Source organism: Micromonas pusilla (genome assembly GCF_000151265.4).
Source record: "Micromonas pusilla CCMP1545 genomic scaffold MICPUCscaffold_5, whole genome shotgun sequence".
Taxonomy (NCBI): Eukaryota; Viridiplantae; Chlorophyta; class Mamiellophyceae; order Mamiellales; family Mamiellaceae; genus Micromonas; species Micromonas pusilla.
In genome coordinates, this window is record NW_003315886.1 from 52,489 (window position 1) to 66,169 (window position 13,681).

The 13,681-nt window shown below is 67.0% G+C and overlaps 5 protein-coding genes across 5 annotated transcripts in view; 4 read left to right on the forward strand and 1 right to left on the reverse strand.

Annotated features, from left to right (window-relative positions):
* The window catches only part of MICPUCDRAFT_67880 (uncharacterized protein), a gene marked incomplete at both ends in the record, with an annotated part of 1,517 nt that extends 1,228 nt beyond the window's left edge, over window positions 1-289 (forward strand). Inside the window, one exon of the mRNA XM_003058288.1 lies at window positions 2-289. Coding sequence (XP_003058334.1) covers window positions 2-289 — 288 coding nt within the window. The remainder of the gene's footprint in view (window position 1) is intronic.
* Window positions 290-521: 232 nt separating this feature from the next.
* MICPUCDRAFT_47192 (voltage-gated ion channel superfamily) lies at window positions 522-7,058 on the reverse strand (the record flags this gene model as incomplete). The annotated part of the gene is made up of 4 exons (XM_003058647.1): window positions 522-1,289; window positions 1,506-6,591; window positions 6,776-6,861; window positions 6,970-7,058. The coding sequence occupies 4 exons, from the start codon at window positions 7,056-7,058 to the stop codon at window positions 1,016-1,018; spliced, it is 5,535 nt and encodes a 1,844-aa protein (XP_003058693.1). The 3' UTR covers window positions 522-1,015.
* Window positions 7,059-7,482: 424 nt separating this feature from the next.
* Window positions 7,483-8,976, forward strand: MICPUCDRAFT_57720 (uncharacterized protein; the record flags this gene model as incomplete). The annotated part of the gene is made up of 3 exons (XM_003058289.1): window positions 7,483-7,572; window positions 7,730-8,265; window positions 8,406-8,976. The coding sequence occupies 3 exons, from the start codon at window positions 7,483-7,485 to the stop codon at window positions 8,974-8,976; spliced, it is 1,197 nt and encodes a 398-aa protein (XP_003058335.1).
* Window positions 8,977-9,470: 494 nt separating this feature from the next.
* On the forward strand, window positions 9,471-9,920 carry MICPUCDRAFT_57721 (uncharacterized protein; the record flags this gene model as incomplete). Its single annotated transcript, XM_003058290.1, has 1 exon — window positions 9,471-9,920. The coding sequence occupies one exon, from the start codon at window positions 9,471-9,473 to the stop codon at window positions 9,918-9,920; it is 450 nt and encodes a 149-aa protein (XP_003058336.1).
* Window positions 9,921-10,012: 92 nt separating this feature from the next.
* MICPUCDRAFT_47193 (uncharacterized protein) lies at window positions 10,013-13,628 on the forward strand (the record flags this gene model as incomplete). Its single annotated transcript, XM_003058291.1, has 1 exon — window positions 10,013-13,628. The coding sequence occupies exon 1, from the start codon at window positions 10,059-10,061 to the stop codon at window positions 13,626-13,628; it is 3,570 nt and encodes a 1,189-aa protein (XP_003058337.1). The 5' UTR covers window positions 10,013-10,058.
* Between the last annotated feature and the right edge of the window lie 53 nt (window positions 13,629-13,681).

Below are 13,681 nucleotides of genomic sequence, written 5' to 3' on the forward strand. Positions count from 1 at the left end.
TCGACGACGCGGCGCCCGCGCCCGCGCCCGACGCCGCGGCGCCCGCGCCCGACGCTGCGGCGCCCGCGCCTGCGCCCGACGATTCCGCGTCCGACGATGCGGCGCCCGCGCCCGCGTCTTCCACCGCGAACACTTTGGAAGACGACGCGGCGAGAACGCTCTCTGTAGTCAACGCCGCCACCGCGGCCTCGCCGACGCGGCCGCCAACCACCGTGGACACGTTGGAAGAGGACGCGGCGAAAACGCTCTCTGTAGTCAACGGCGGCGCCGCCGACCGGCCACCGCTTGATTCCGATTCCGCCGCCGCGACAACGTTGGCGGATGCCGCGATGAGAGATCTCTCCGACGACTTCGTCTACGCCGCCGCCGCCGCCCCGACGACGCCGCCCGCCGGCCCGGCGTGGACGCCGTGCGCGAGCGAAGGCGAAGCGTGCGACTGCCACGGCGTCGTCCGCTACGGCCACCCGACCGTATCGACCGGCGGCAACGTCGGATGGCTGGTGAAACCCGGCTCGGCCGGGCCGACGACGTGCGCGGCGACCTCGTTCGGGGACGTCGCGTCGACCGTCCCTCCCGCCGGATCGACCGCGAGCGCCGCCGCCGCCGCGACGAACGTCTGCGAGTGTCTCGCATCGAACGCGACGCCGCGTCAGCTCGGCTTGGACGTCGTCGTCTTCGCCGACGAAACTAGCGGCGATTTCTCCGGGTTCGCGCGCCCTGAAGGACGCCACGGGTGGACGCGTTGCGCCGGGAACGGCGAGACGTGCGCCTGCCCCGCCGGCGGCGCCGTCCGAATCGGGAATCCGACGCCGCACGGCGAGCCTCAAGAGGTCGCGGACGAGTCGTGGAGGAGCGTGTTACAGGCGAAGCACGACGCGAGTCACACCGCGCGGTGGTGGGCGAAGCAGGCGGACGCGAGCGGCGAGACCGAATGCATCTCCGAGACGTTCGCGATGACGGACAAGACCGAGGACAACGCGAAGGACTCGTTTTTATCCCGCGACGGCGTGGAGTGTCAGTGCAACGCGCACTCGATGCTTCCGCCGAGGGACATCGTGGAGATGCTCGAGCTGCATCCGGACGCCGAGCTCGCCGCGAGCCTCGGGGCGCCCTCCCTCGCGGCGTCCTCATCGTCGTCGTCGTCGACGATCGCGGTCGCGGGCGCTTTCGGCGTCGTCGCCGTCGTCGCGGCGATCGCCGGCAAGAGAGTCGCGGCGAGGCGAACCGCGGTGGCGGCGGCGACGGAGACGTCGCCGCTGCTCCGCGCCAAGTGTAAGTAAGTTAACGTGCTGATGAAATTATTAAACGAAGTATACAACCAATCGGTGGTGGTTTTCGTTATCGCATCCCTAGTAGACTAATAATGGCGGGGGACCTCTCACCGATCGTCTTCCGCGCTGTCGCTCCGTTTATACGGGTTCTCGACGTTATCGTTTCGTCTGTACCGCACCGGCTGTTTCGCCGGCGACATGATTGACGCCTTCACCGCGTTGATGGTCTGAAACGGCGACCAGTTCGCCGGCTTCGGAGCTGGCTCCTCGTCGACGCTCGCGCGTCCGCTCCTCCGTCTCTCGGGGCTTTTGGCGTTCTCCACCGCGTCGTCGATGTACTCCGAATCCGCGTCCGCCGCGGAGTCCTCATCCAAACGACGTGCCACACCGGGCTTCCCGCCCATGACTACCCTGTTGAACTCCGCGTCGTCGTAGACGCCTCCGCCGATGAATCCTCTTCGTTTGAGCCAGTTCTTCATCCCCGCGTCTTTCGTCGGCGTCGCCCCCGCGCCGCCGCGCCCGAGCGGCGACGGCGCGAACTTCGGGAACATCACCCCCATCGCCTCGTCCGCGAGGAACGCCGGGTCTTTGTTCGGGCTCGACCGCATCCTCTCGACGAGCGCGTCGCGAAGCGCGCGCTTCCCCGCTTCGCTCAGCGGCGTCGCGCCCGTGGCGCTCCCCGCGCCGCCGAACGGCGATCCGGCGGGCGTTCCGGGCGACGCCGACGCCAGCGCCCCCTCGCCCTTCTCTTTCAGGATGATCGCCTCCGCTCGGCGCACTCTCATCCGGTTGCGGACTTTGTACGCGAACTGCCTCAAGATGTTCAGCCGCCGGAGCATGTCGAACGGGTTCCTGTCGTCGTACACGCCCTCCATCGTGGACGAGTAGTCGTACCGCTCCAACAAGATGGCGACGAAGAGGTTGCACAGGAGGCAGATGCCGAAGATGACGAAAGTGAAGAAGTACACCGGCGCGGTCTCGCGGTAACCGCACGTCTCGCCGTACGTCCCCAACGTCGGGTGCGTCGCTTTCGTCGCGCAGGTCCAGTACACGTCGTGGAAGGAGCCGGCCCAGTTGCCGGTGATGACGACGTACAGAAGCGCGATCGCGTTCGGCCAGTTCTGAAAGTTCGTGTACGGCGTCAAACCGAACGCGTTCGCGCCGTCGTAGTACTCCGGAATAGACGAGTACAGCGCGCAGCCTAAGCACGCGTAGATGTGCATGAGGAGGAGCATGAGAAAGAAGATGTTGGACATCCCCGGAATCGCGGAGAGAAACGTGTCCACGAGCGTCCGAAGCCCGGCGCTGGATTTGAGCACCTTGACGAGGCGGAAGAAACGCGCGGCGCTAAAAACGGTGACCATGTCGCCGTTCGCTTTCGAAGTCTCCGCGACGAGCTCCATGATCCCAAACACGGTCACGACGAAGTCAATCTTGTGCCACGTGGACTCCCAATACACCGCCCACGTCATCGCCGCGATATTCACGATGGTCTCGAGCACGTACAACACGGTGAAGCCGATCCTGAAGCCGTCCATGATCTCCTCCTCCGTCGCGCTCGGGTCGTCGCGCACGAAGCAGAGCTGCAACGCGTTTCCGAGGAGGACGACGACGACCATCCGCTCCCAGTGCTTCCACTTGCGCACGCGCAGGCAGAACCGACGGAAGTGATTGAGCGTCTTCGCGTTGACGTACCGCCACTCGTCGCTCGCGCGCTCGGTGGCGAGCTTCAACGCCTGGAACCACTTCCTCTGGGACTCGGAGTACGAGTACCCCATTCCGCCGCCGCCTTCTTCGCCCTTCAGCTTGCTCGCGACTTGCGAGAAGTTATCCACGAGCGACGACACGAATAAGTTGGCCCAGAAGAAAAACGCGATGAGGACGACGGCGACAAAGTAAAACGCGTTGTTCGGCTTGTTCTTGTACACCGGCTCGTTGAGCTCGCCGTTGACGTCCGTGCCGCTCCACATGATGTCCTGCCAGTTATCCCCGGTGGAAATTATGAATATCGCGACCGAGGCTTGACCGATGTTGTCGAAGTTGATCGCGGTGTTTAGCCACTCTCCGCCCGCGGCTTCGCACGTCGCCTTCGTCCCTCCGTCGTTTGTCTTCACCGTGCACGAGTAATACTGCCCTTTGAACAGCGTCATCCCGAGAACGCCCAAGATTATCATGATCACGACCCCCAACGCGCACACGGTCAAAATAGACGGCAACGAAACCAACGTCGCGTCGATGACGAGTTTCAGCGACGGGACGTTCTTGATGACTCGCAACGGACGCAGCACGCGCAACACGCGGAGCACGCGCAAGCTGTCGCCGCTCTCGGACCCCACGGACTCGAGCGATTTCGTCATGATCGTCGCGAAGACGATGAACATGTCGAGGTTGTTCCAGCCGTCTTTCGTGTACGCCTTGGGGCCGGACTTGAACGTGTACGCGATAATCTTCAGACACATCTCCAGCGCGAAGATGACGATGAAGAAAATATCCGCTAACTCGACGAACGTCGCCTCCGCGGTGTTCGCCTTGGGCCAGTCCGGGTCGCACTCGGGCGCGAGCAAACACGACGAAAAGATGACCAAAAACAGAATGAGCCGCTTGAACCACCGGTGCTCGACAATTTTCAGGCAGGCGAAGCGAACCTTGTCGTCGTCGCGGTCGATGCCGTAGCTCGAGACCCACTCGAGCTCGAGACGATCCGCGCGCTTCGCGGGTTCCTCAGCCGCCGCCTCCGCGGCTTCGATCTTCGCGCGCACTATTCTCTCCTTCTTCTTGATTAACATCTCCTCCACGGTCGTGTACTGGCTCATCGTCGTCCCGATGCTAAACTTGATCGCCTTGTCGACCGCGCATCCGAACTGTGATTTGCCTTTCGTCGCGCCAAAGTTCGTCGGCGGCATCACGAGACGGTCCCGCGCGGCGTCGAGGTCCGCGGAGGTGTATTCCTTCTTGAGTTCGTCAATCTGGTACCCGGCGGCGTTGTACTTCGCCTTCAGCGCTTTGCCTCGGTTCGTGCGGTGCTCGAACGAGGGGTGAATCAAAACGTTCATCTGGTCCAGCTCGAGGAGCCATATCCTGACCGCCGCGGTCTCCGCGACGAACTGTCGTTGGTGGAGGTCTATGCGCTTCTGTGCTTCTACGATTCTGTCTTTCCCCGTCAGATCTTTCATCGACTGGTGAAGCAAGGTGGTCTTCTCGGACATGAACAGCCCGACGTCTCGGTTCGTCTCGCGCCTCTGCATCTCCAATTCCGAGTCCGTCACGCTGGACTGGCGACGGTGTCGACCGCCGGTGCCGCTGCCGTCGTCGTCGTGGTCGTGGTCGTGACCGTTCACCTCGCCGCCGCGAAGCGCCTTCCGCTTCGCCGACTCCCAATTCGCCGTCGCCGGCGACCCCTCCTTCCCCGCCGGCGACCCCTCCTTCTTCGCCGGCAACCCCTCCTTCCCCGCCGGCGACCCGTCCTCGGGGGTGTGCTCCACCGTGTACTCCACGTCCGGCTTCTCTTCCTCGTCATCGTCCAGCATCGCGAGCGGGCGCGCCGCGGCTTCGATCAACACCCCGAGCACGAGCGCGAGCAGCGACGTCGAGAGCAACGACCAGACGACGATGTAAAACAACGAGCTGTACGTCCCGGATTCCCTCATCATCAAGTACGCCACCTCGAAGGTGTTCTCGCCCGTGCAGATGACGAACAACGTCAGCAACGCCGCGCCAAAGGTGTCGAAGTGATACCGCGACTCCCCGAGCTCGCCGACGCCGCCGAAGAGCTGCATCCCGAGGATGGCGAAGACGGCGATGAACATGACGAAGATGATGCCGAAGGATGCCATGCGCACGACGCCGTTGCCGATGGCGGCGAAGACTTGCTGAAACGCGCGCGCTCTCCGCAGGGACTTCAGACCGGCGACGATCCGCAGGACGCGGAGCATTCTGAGCAACGCCATGGCGCCGGACTCGCCCCCCATCGCGAGCTCGACGATGCCGGCGACGACGACGACGCCGTCGATGACGTTCCATCGGTTCAGCCAGTAATGCACCGGCCCGTACGCGAGGTGTTTCAGGAGGAATTCCAAGATAAAGATCCCGGTGAACGTCGTCTCGCACGCGTACAGAAAGAACGCCCACCAGCGGGATATCCCGTACGCGTTGCTCGCCATCGTGATCGTGTTCAAGATGATGATCGTGAAGATGAACCGCTGGAAATACCGGTGCGAGACGAACCGCTGCAGCCTGCGGCACTGCAGTAAGATCGCGGGGGGCAAGACGCTCTTCTTCACCCTTCGCGTCTTCCCGTCGTCCCCGACGCGTTCCTCCACGCGCATGCCCTCCATGTTCTCGTGCGACCACTCCACGAACTTTTCCCACTTGTCGTTGACCCACAGAGCAATCTTACGAAGCTTGTCCTCCTGCGGGGAAAACTTGACGTTCTCCGACGGCGGCAACCCGAGCGCTTCCCTCCGAGCGTTCTCCTCGTCCTCCTCGACCATCTGGTCCGTGCAGTGCGACAGCGTGATGATCATCACGGACGCGAAGAGCTGCAGGACGTAGAACCCGCCGAAGAAGACGATGAGCGCGAAAAACGGCGCCGAGCGCGCCAGCCCGGCGCCGTCCGCGGCTTGCCTCGCCACCTCGTTCCACCCGTCGATCGTGATCGCCTGGAGCACGAGAATCACGCTCTCGCTGAAGTCGTCGAACGAGACGTAGTCCTCCAGCGGTCGATGCTCGCTCGCGCAGCACAGTTTCCCGTCGTCGCACCCCGCGCCGCGCCCGCGCGGGTCGCACACGTCGCCGGATTCCGCCACGGCGCTCTCCGCGGGGCACGCGCCGCCGCCATCCGTCGCGGAGCAGCGCCCGTTCAACCGTCCCCCGAAGACCATCACGCCGACGCACGTCGCGACGACGACGAACCACAAGAGGAAGATGATCGCGTCGCGCAGCAGCGGAATCGCCGTGTACGACGTTCGCATCAGGAGCTGCCCGTCCCTGAACGACTTCATCGCGCGCAGCGGTCGGAAGCATCGAAACGCGCGCAGCGCGAGAAACTGCGACCCGACCGATTCCCACACGAGCGCGGCGAGCGCGCCGACGACGAGCGCCAAGTCGAACTTGTTCCACCCGCTTCGCATGTACGTCCTGCTCGCGAACCAGAACCCCTGGTCGATAATCTTGATCGCCGCCTCCGCGGCGAAGAGCGCGGTGCACGCCACCTCGAACGCGGCGATCCCGGCGTCCTTTGATCCGCGGTCGCTCATGTCCTGCGACGCCATCACGATCGTGCTCGCGAGGATCACGAGGAAGATGAACGTCTCGAACCACGCTGCGGGGGGGGGGAGATCGCGTTCGCGTCGCGGTGTGGGGGGAGGGGGAAGGAGCGTCGGCGTCGCGGTCCACGCGCGGAAGGGCGAGGGAGGGAGGGCGAGGACAAAAAAATCGAGGCGGGCGGCGTCGCGTCGTTTTTTCGGTCGCATCGCATCGTCGGGTCGGCGCGCGCGGGGACGCACGACTGTTGTGGATCGAGTGGCACAGCTTCCGGACCGCGTCGTCCTCGCCGAAGATCAGCAGCGACTTCGGATGGTTCGAGATGTACCTGATCGCGCGAGAGGGGGAAGGAGCGAGGACGTCAGCGACGGAGACGTGGGGGGACCGAATGTTCCCGGTCGTCGCGCCGTCGGTCGCGATCGCGCGCGCGACGCACCTCGAGAACCGCGTCCACGTCGTCATCTCCGCCTTCTGCGCCCTGGCGTACACCGCCTTCGCGTGCGCGTCCGCGCCGCCGGACGCCATGACTAACGACGGCGCCGCGAGCTAGCCTCGCGCCGCGCTCACTGAGGGTTTTGTCCGACCACCCGCTCGATCGCTCGGCCGTGTTCGACTGGCGCTGGCGTTCGAGAGCGGCCGCACTTTTGTATCCGGAGTTTCGATCAGCGCCCCGGTCAGTTAGGAGAAGTTCGGGTCGGTTTGACCGGCTGGCTCGATCGGGGAGTGGTTTGAAACGCATCCGGAGGTTCGACAGGACAACTTCTGAATGGTTTCCATACGGGCCCATTTTCTTAACTTTTTCGCGGAAGGAAAATCTGATCTCTCCTCCTGTCTGCTCTCGTCCGCGAAATCACGAGTGCGAGTTCGCGGCTAAGCGCCTTTGGGACTCGGACGAGAATAATGACAGACGCACTCTCCCCGGCGCGCGAACGTCCCCGACGCGCGCGCGATGTGCCGGTGGATCTTCTACTACGGCGAGGAGGTGTGCATCGCGAAGCTCATCTTCGGATGCACGCATGGGTTGGCGACGATGTCGCACGTGCGCGCGCGCCCGCCCTCCTCTCGCGCGTCGAGTTCCCGCCGCGTGCCGTGCCCTTTTCGACGACCGGAAAAGAATGCGCTGGAGACGCGCGCTCCCTAACGCGTCCCCGCCCTCCCTCCCGTCCCTCCTCCCTCCCCCCTCTCTCCGTCTCCAGGGCGCGGGCTACACCCCCGGGTGCGAGCTCAACCACAACCGGAACCACCCGGTGAACGTCCACGGCTGCGGCATCGGGTGGTACGCGTGTGAGAAGTGCGGGCTCGTGGATAAACACGGCCTCAGCGCGTATGATCGACCGACGGTGTACACGACCGTCGCGGCGCCGTCGCACGACCGAAACCTGCGGTCGCTCTCCAAGACGATAAGCACGTCGCTGCTGTTCGGTCACGTGCGAGCCGCGGGCCCGGGCGCGAGCGTGCACCAGTACAACTGCCATCCGTTCAGGAAGGGACGCTACATGTTCATGCACAACGGCGAGGTCGTCGGGTTTAAGTCCATCCGCCGCGGGCTCCTGAACAAGCTGAGGGACGAGCTGTTCGAGGACATCAGCGGCACGACGGACTCGGAGCTCTTGTTTAACTTGATCTTGAACGAGCTCCCGGACGTGCAAACGCGGCAGGACACGGTGACGCTGCAGCGCGCGGTGTTGAAGGGCATCTGCGCCATCATCTCAGCGTGCAAAGGGAAGCCGAGGTGCGTTCTCCTTACACTGGTTCCCATACGACCGCGTTCGCGTTGTGAACTTCATTCCTTGAGGACTTTTCCTAAACCCTAAACCCCAACACTAATCCAATACCACCACCCTACCCCCACCCCCGCGCGCCTCCTCGCAGCTCGTTGAACGTCGCGCTGACGGACGGGGAGACGGTGATCGCGACGCGGTACCGCAACAGCGAAGACGAGGAGCCGCCGTCGCTGTATTTCCATCTCGGTCCGATGCCGGGCGAGCGCGCGTGGGATCTGAACTCCCTCGGCGGCTTCGACGCGATGGAGTCGAACGCGAAGGACACGGACATATACGGCGTGAGGAAGAGCGCGTCGCAAAAGAGCGGGTTTAAGAAGACCGGGGCGTCGTCGGCGGGCGCGGAGCGATTGATGCGAAATAAATTCGTCGCCACGCAGGCGCTGTTGGTGTCGTCTGAGCCGCTGTCCGGGGACCACGGCCTCGATCGGTGGCAGCTTCTCCCGCCGAACTCGATGATCGTCGCCGCGCCGACGCGGCCGATGGCGGGGCGATGCACGAGATCCGCGCTCGTCGCGAAGCTAAAGGAGGAGGCGATGGGAGGAGGGAAGCGGCATAATCTCACGCCGTCCTCCGCGCCCGTGTTGGAGATCGAGATTAAGGTGCGTTCTATACACTGGTCCCCATACGACCCCGTTCGCGTGGTGAACGCCGATCCTTAAGGAATTTTGCCGGCGTCTCTCTCCGCCCACCCCTCGCTTTCAATCCCCGCCCTCGCCGCCTTTCAACTCCAACTGACGCCTTTCAACTCCACCCCGCCATCGCTTTGTATGGAACGACCCTAAGTCTCTGAAGGACGTGTGCAAGAACGTGTTGGGCGGGTGTCCGGAAGCCGCCGCGGCCGGGGAGGTGCCGTCCGCGGTCGCCGCGATCTGGGAGGGCGGGAGCGACCGGGAGTTCCGGATTCGAAGGGCGGACTCGCCGACGCAGACGACGCACGGCGGCGGCGGCGGCGGCGGCGAATCGTCGCTCAGGTGCGTTCTATGAGGTTACACTGGTCCCCATACGACCCCGTCGGCGTGGTGAACGCCGTTCCTTAAGGACTTTGCCCGGCGGTTTTATCCGCCCAGGGTCCCTCGCTTTCAATCCCCGCCCGCGATGACTTTCAACTCCAACTGACGCCTTTCAACTCCACCCCGACGTCGCTTTGTATGGAATGACCCTCAGCTCGGAGCTGGCGCCGCTGAAGGAGGAGGCGAGCGGCGGCGGCGGCGGCGGCGACGACGCGGCGGGCTCGGACGATGCCCTCGACGGCGGCGGCGACCGCGTGGGCGCGTTAGGTCGGCCGCCGCGGCCGCTCGATCACGCGATGACCGTGGACAGCATGGGGTTGAGCGCGATGGCGGCGTCGCTGCCGAACGGGAACGGACTCGTCGGGTCTTGGGGGAGGGAGAGAGGGAAGTCGCCGCTCGGGGACGACGGCGGCGGCGGCGGCGGCGGCGGCGGCGGAGGCGTCGTCGCGCGCGTGTCGCGCGACGCGAAGACGTTGAGCGGGAACCCGATCATGGGGTTCAACATCGATCCGAACGCGCGAGACCTGATGAAGAAGAAGGTTGACTACTCGCGCAGGGCGTCGATAGACGTCCACCCGGGGAGCGGGGCGTGACTCGTCTGATGACTGTAAAACAAAACACAACAGTCTCCAGTCGTCAATAATAAACATCTGCTTCTCTCCCGACGCCGACCCATCGTCCGTCGCGCGCGGCCGGACCGTCGCGGGGTGACGCGCTCCGTCGCGCGCGCGATGGCGTCCGCGGAAGACCTCCTCGCGCCGCCTCGCGCGTCGGTCGCGCTGTTGGGGTTCCCGGACCTGCACCCCGCGGTCGGCGAGTGTCTTCGCGCGCGCGCGAACCTGGAGCCGAAGAGCTTCGTCGGGGCAGATCTCGCGGCGGAGGCGACGCGCGCGCTGCCGCCGGCGCCACCCGCGCCCGCGCCCGCGGCGCCGCCCGCGCCCGCGCCCGCCGCGGACCCGCTCGGCGCGGTCGCCGCCGCGGTCGTCCCAGCGGCGACTGCGGCGGCGGCAGACGGCGCGGGCGGCGAGAGCGACCGACGCGATCCTCCGCCTCCGCCTCCTCTCGATGAGATCCTCCCCGCGGTCTGGCTCGGCGACGTCCTCGCGCGCCCGTCCGTCGCGTGCGCGCTCGTCCCTCACGAGTCCGCGGAGGGCGACCCGTCGTCCTGGGCGGCGCTGTCGTCGACGCTCGACGCGCTCCGCGCCGCGGCGAGCGGCGCGAACGCGCGACTCGTCGTCGTCGTCGCGGGCGAGCACGCCCCGGAGACGCTCTCCGAAGATCGCGCGTCCGCCGCGCGTCGACGCGCCGGGATCGACGCGCCGTTCCTCGTCACGCTGCCGCTGCCGCCGACGCCGGACGCGCTGGCGAGGCTCGCGGCGGCGTGCGCGCGCGCGAACGAGGAGAGATGCGCGGCGGAGGAGCGCTCGGCGGTTACCGAGGCCGCGGCGGCGGGAGCTTCGACGTCGACGTCGGACGACGCGTCGCGCACAGCTGTGTTCGCGCGGTACCGAGCCGCGACGTTCGCGGAGCTCCGAGGCGACGTCCCCGGCGCGCTGGCGCACTACGCGAGCGCGCACGACGCGCTCCTGGTGTCGCACGTCGCCGCGGAGAAGAGCGGAGAAGAGCACGAGCGTTCGAGCGCGGCGCCGGCGCGGGACCGAGCGCGACGCGCCGCCGTCGCGGAGCTCCTCTCGAGGAAGGCGACGTCGCTGGCGCTGCGCCAACCGACCGGGGGGTCCGCGCGCGACGGCGACGCCAACGCGCGCGGCGCGGATATGATGTGCGACGACCCTCACGCCGCGATCGCGCGCTTCACGCGGCACGTCCGCGCGTTCGAGCGCGCGCCGGCGTGGCGGGACCCGTCGAGCGTGAGCGCGAATAACGTCGCGAATAACGCGTACGTCGCCGCGCAGTTTGAAACGTTCGCGGACGCGCTCGCGTCGAGGGTGCCGTGGGGGCTCGCCGGCGGGGAGCCGCCGCGAGGCGCGCCGAGGGAGTGGTGCCCGGGGTTTTATTACCACGCCGCCGCGCGCGCGGCGGAGCGCGCGCGCGAGGCGGCGATTGAGGGCGGGAGGGGCGGGTCGAACGGCGGCGGCGGCGGCGGCGGCGGCTCGACGGCGGCGGCGCATCTGGGCGCGTTCGTGGACGCGGCGACGGGCGCGCGTCTCGGCGACGAGGCGTACCTCTCGCGTCTCGACGCGGCCGCCGCGGCGCGAGAACATGAAACGTCGCTCGGCTCCGCCGCGAAGATCGTCGACCTTCTGGGGAAGGCGAAGCGTCACTACGCGACGTTTTACCTCGACCAAAAGCGCGAGAGGTTCTTCGCGGGCCTCGCGTCGCAGCTCGCGCGCGCGCACTTTCAAAACGGCGACGTCGCGGCCGCGAAGACGGAGCTCGAAGCGTGCGTTTCCTCGTTTCGAAGAGAACGTTGGGACGATCTCCTCGCGCCGTGTTTGACGCTGTCGAAAGACATCGCGCGCGGCGCCGGCGCCGCCGCGGGCGCGGACGCCGAACTCGCGGCGATTTGTTTAGAGCTCGCCGCGTTGGACGAAGACGCGGGACCGCGCGGCGTCGTCGACGGCGACGCCGCGATGGCGGCCGCGTCCGCGGCGATGGCGTCCCTGGACGCGAGCGCGAGGACGCTGGAGATCGCGCCCGGGTCCGGGTTAGAGAGAGCGTTTCGAGTCGTCGCCGGGTTCAGGTTCCCCGCGTCCGCCGCCGCCGAGAACGCCGCCGCGACGAGCGGGGAGGCGGTTGAGTTCGCCGTCGCGCTGCGGTCGTCGCTGCCGTCGCCGCTCGCGATCGACCGCGTCGATATCGAGTGCGTCGACCCGACGTACGGCTCGATCGCGTCGGTCGACGCGATCGACGCGCTGCCGTCGCGCGCGTGGCGCGTCGCGAGCTTCCGCGTCGTCCCCACGCGGGGGAAACCGGTGGCGGTGGCGGCGGTGTCGGCGACGTTGAAAAACGGCGTCGTCCTCCGCCGCGCGCTGGGGCTGGGTCGCGAGGGCGCGAATCGCGCGGAAGCCACCGAACGGCTCCCGAGCGCGATGTCGTCGGTGTCCACGCGCGTCGGCGTCTACGCGCTCGACGTGAGAGACGCGCCCGCGAAGGTGCGCTTCGCGAACGACGATGACGAACGCGCGGAGGGCGACGAGAGAGAGAAAAAGATAAAGAAAAAGCCGCCGACGAAGGCGCTGCTCGGAGAGACCACGCGAACGCCGCTGACGATCGCGTCCGACGGCGACGCCCTGCGCGACTGCACGCTGAGCGTCGCTATCGTCGCATCGTCGGGGTTGGGGTCGGGAGACGGCGACGTGACGATCGACGACGACGATGGCGTCGTGGAGATGACCGTCGACGGCGTCGCGTTGAAACCCGGAGCCATCGCCTCCGTCGGCGACGTCGACGCGAACGCCACGCGCGCGATGACGCTCGCGACGCGGTGGCGCCGCGTGCTGCCGACGACGCCGTTCATCACCGCGCGCGTGACGCTGAGAGGGAAGCGATGCGGGGAGTACGACGGCGCGGACGCGGTGATTCGCGCGTCGGCGACGTTCGAGCTCGCGTCGGCGTTGTCGACGACGGCGGCGACGACGGGGGGGTACCGAAGACACGCGTTGCGGCCCGCGAGCGGCAGCGCGGGCGCGGGGGACGACGTCGAGGTCGAGGGGTCGCGAACCGTCGTGACGGTTCGCGTCGCGGACGCGGACGGGGCGGCGATCGCGATCGCGGCCGCGGACGGCGCCGCGCCCGGCGAAGGCGACGCGTTGCGCCGAGGCGACGCGTACGCGTTGGCGACGTCGAGCGACGCGGACGTCGTCGACGTGAAGTGGCGACGCTTCGGATTCGGCGGGCGCGACGCTTCGGATTCTCCTCATATTTCCGAGGAGATCTCGTCCCGCCTCGCGCTCCCTCCGCGGAATACGCAACGTCGACCGTCGCGCGCCCCGCCGCCGCTCACGGTGGAGCTCCGCGCGCCGCCGCGCGTCGCCGTCGGCGAGCCGTTCGACTGGCGCCTGCGCTGCGACGTCGCGTCCGACATTCCGCAAGCGCTCTGCGTCGAGATCGTCGACGCGAGCGGGTTCGTGTTCGCCGGCGCGCGGCGCGCGACGTACGTCGTCCCCCCGGGCGCGTCGCTGGACGTGTCGCACGCGCTCGTCGCGGTGACGAGCGGGGAGGCGCTCCTGCCGGAGGTGACGGTGACGGCGCCGAGGTTGGGCGCGAAGTGCGCGCCGCCGAGGGAGAGCCGCGCGGTGTACGTCCTGCCTCACGCGCGAGAGGTGGGGGGTGGCGTCTAGGGTTCGTGGGGGTTTAGGTCTAGGGTACCGTACCGTCTAACACGAAATCGCGC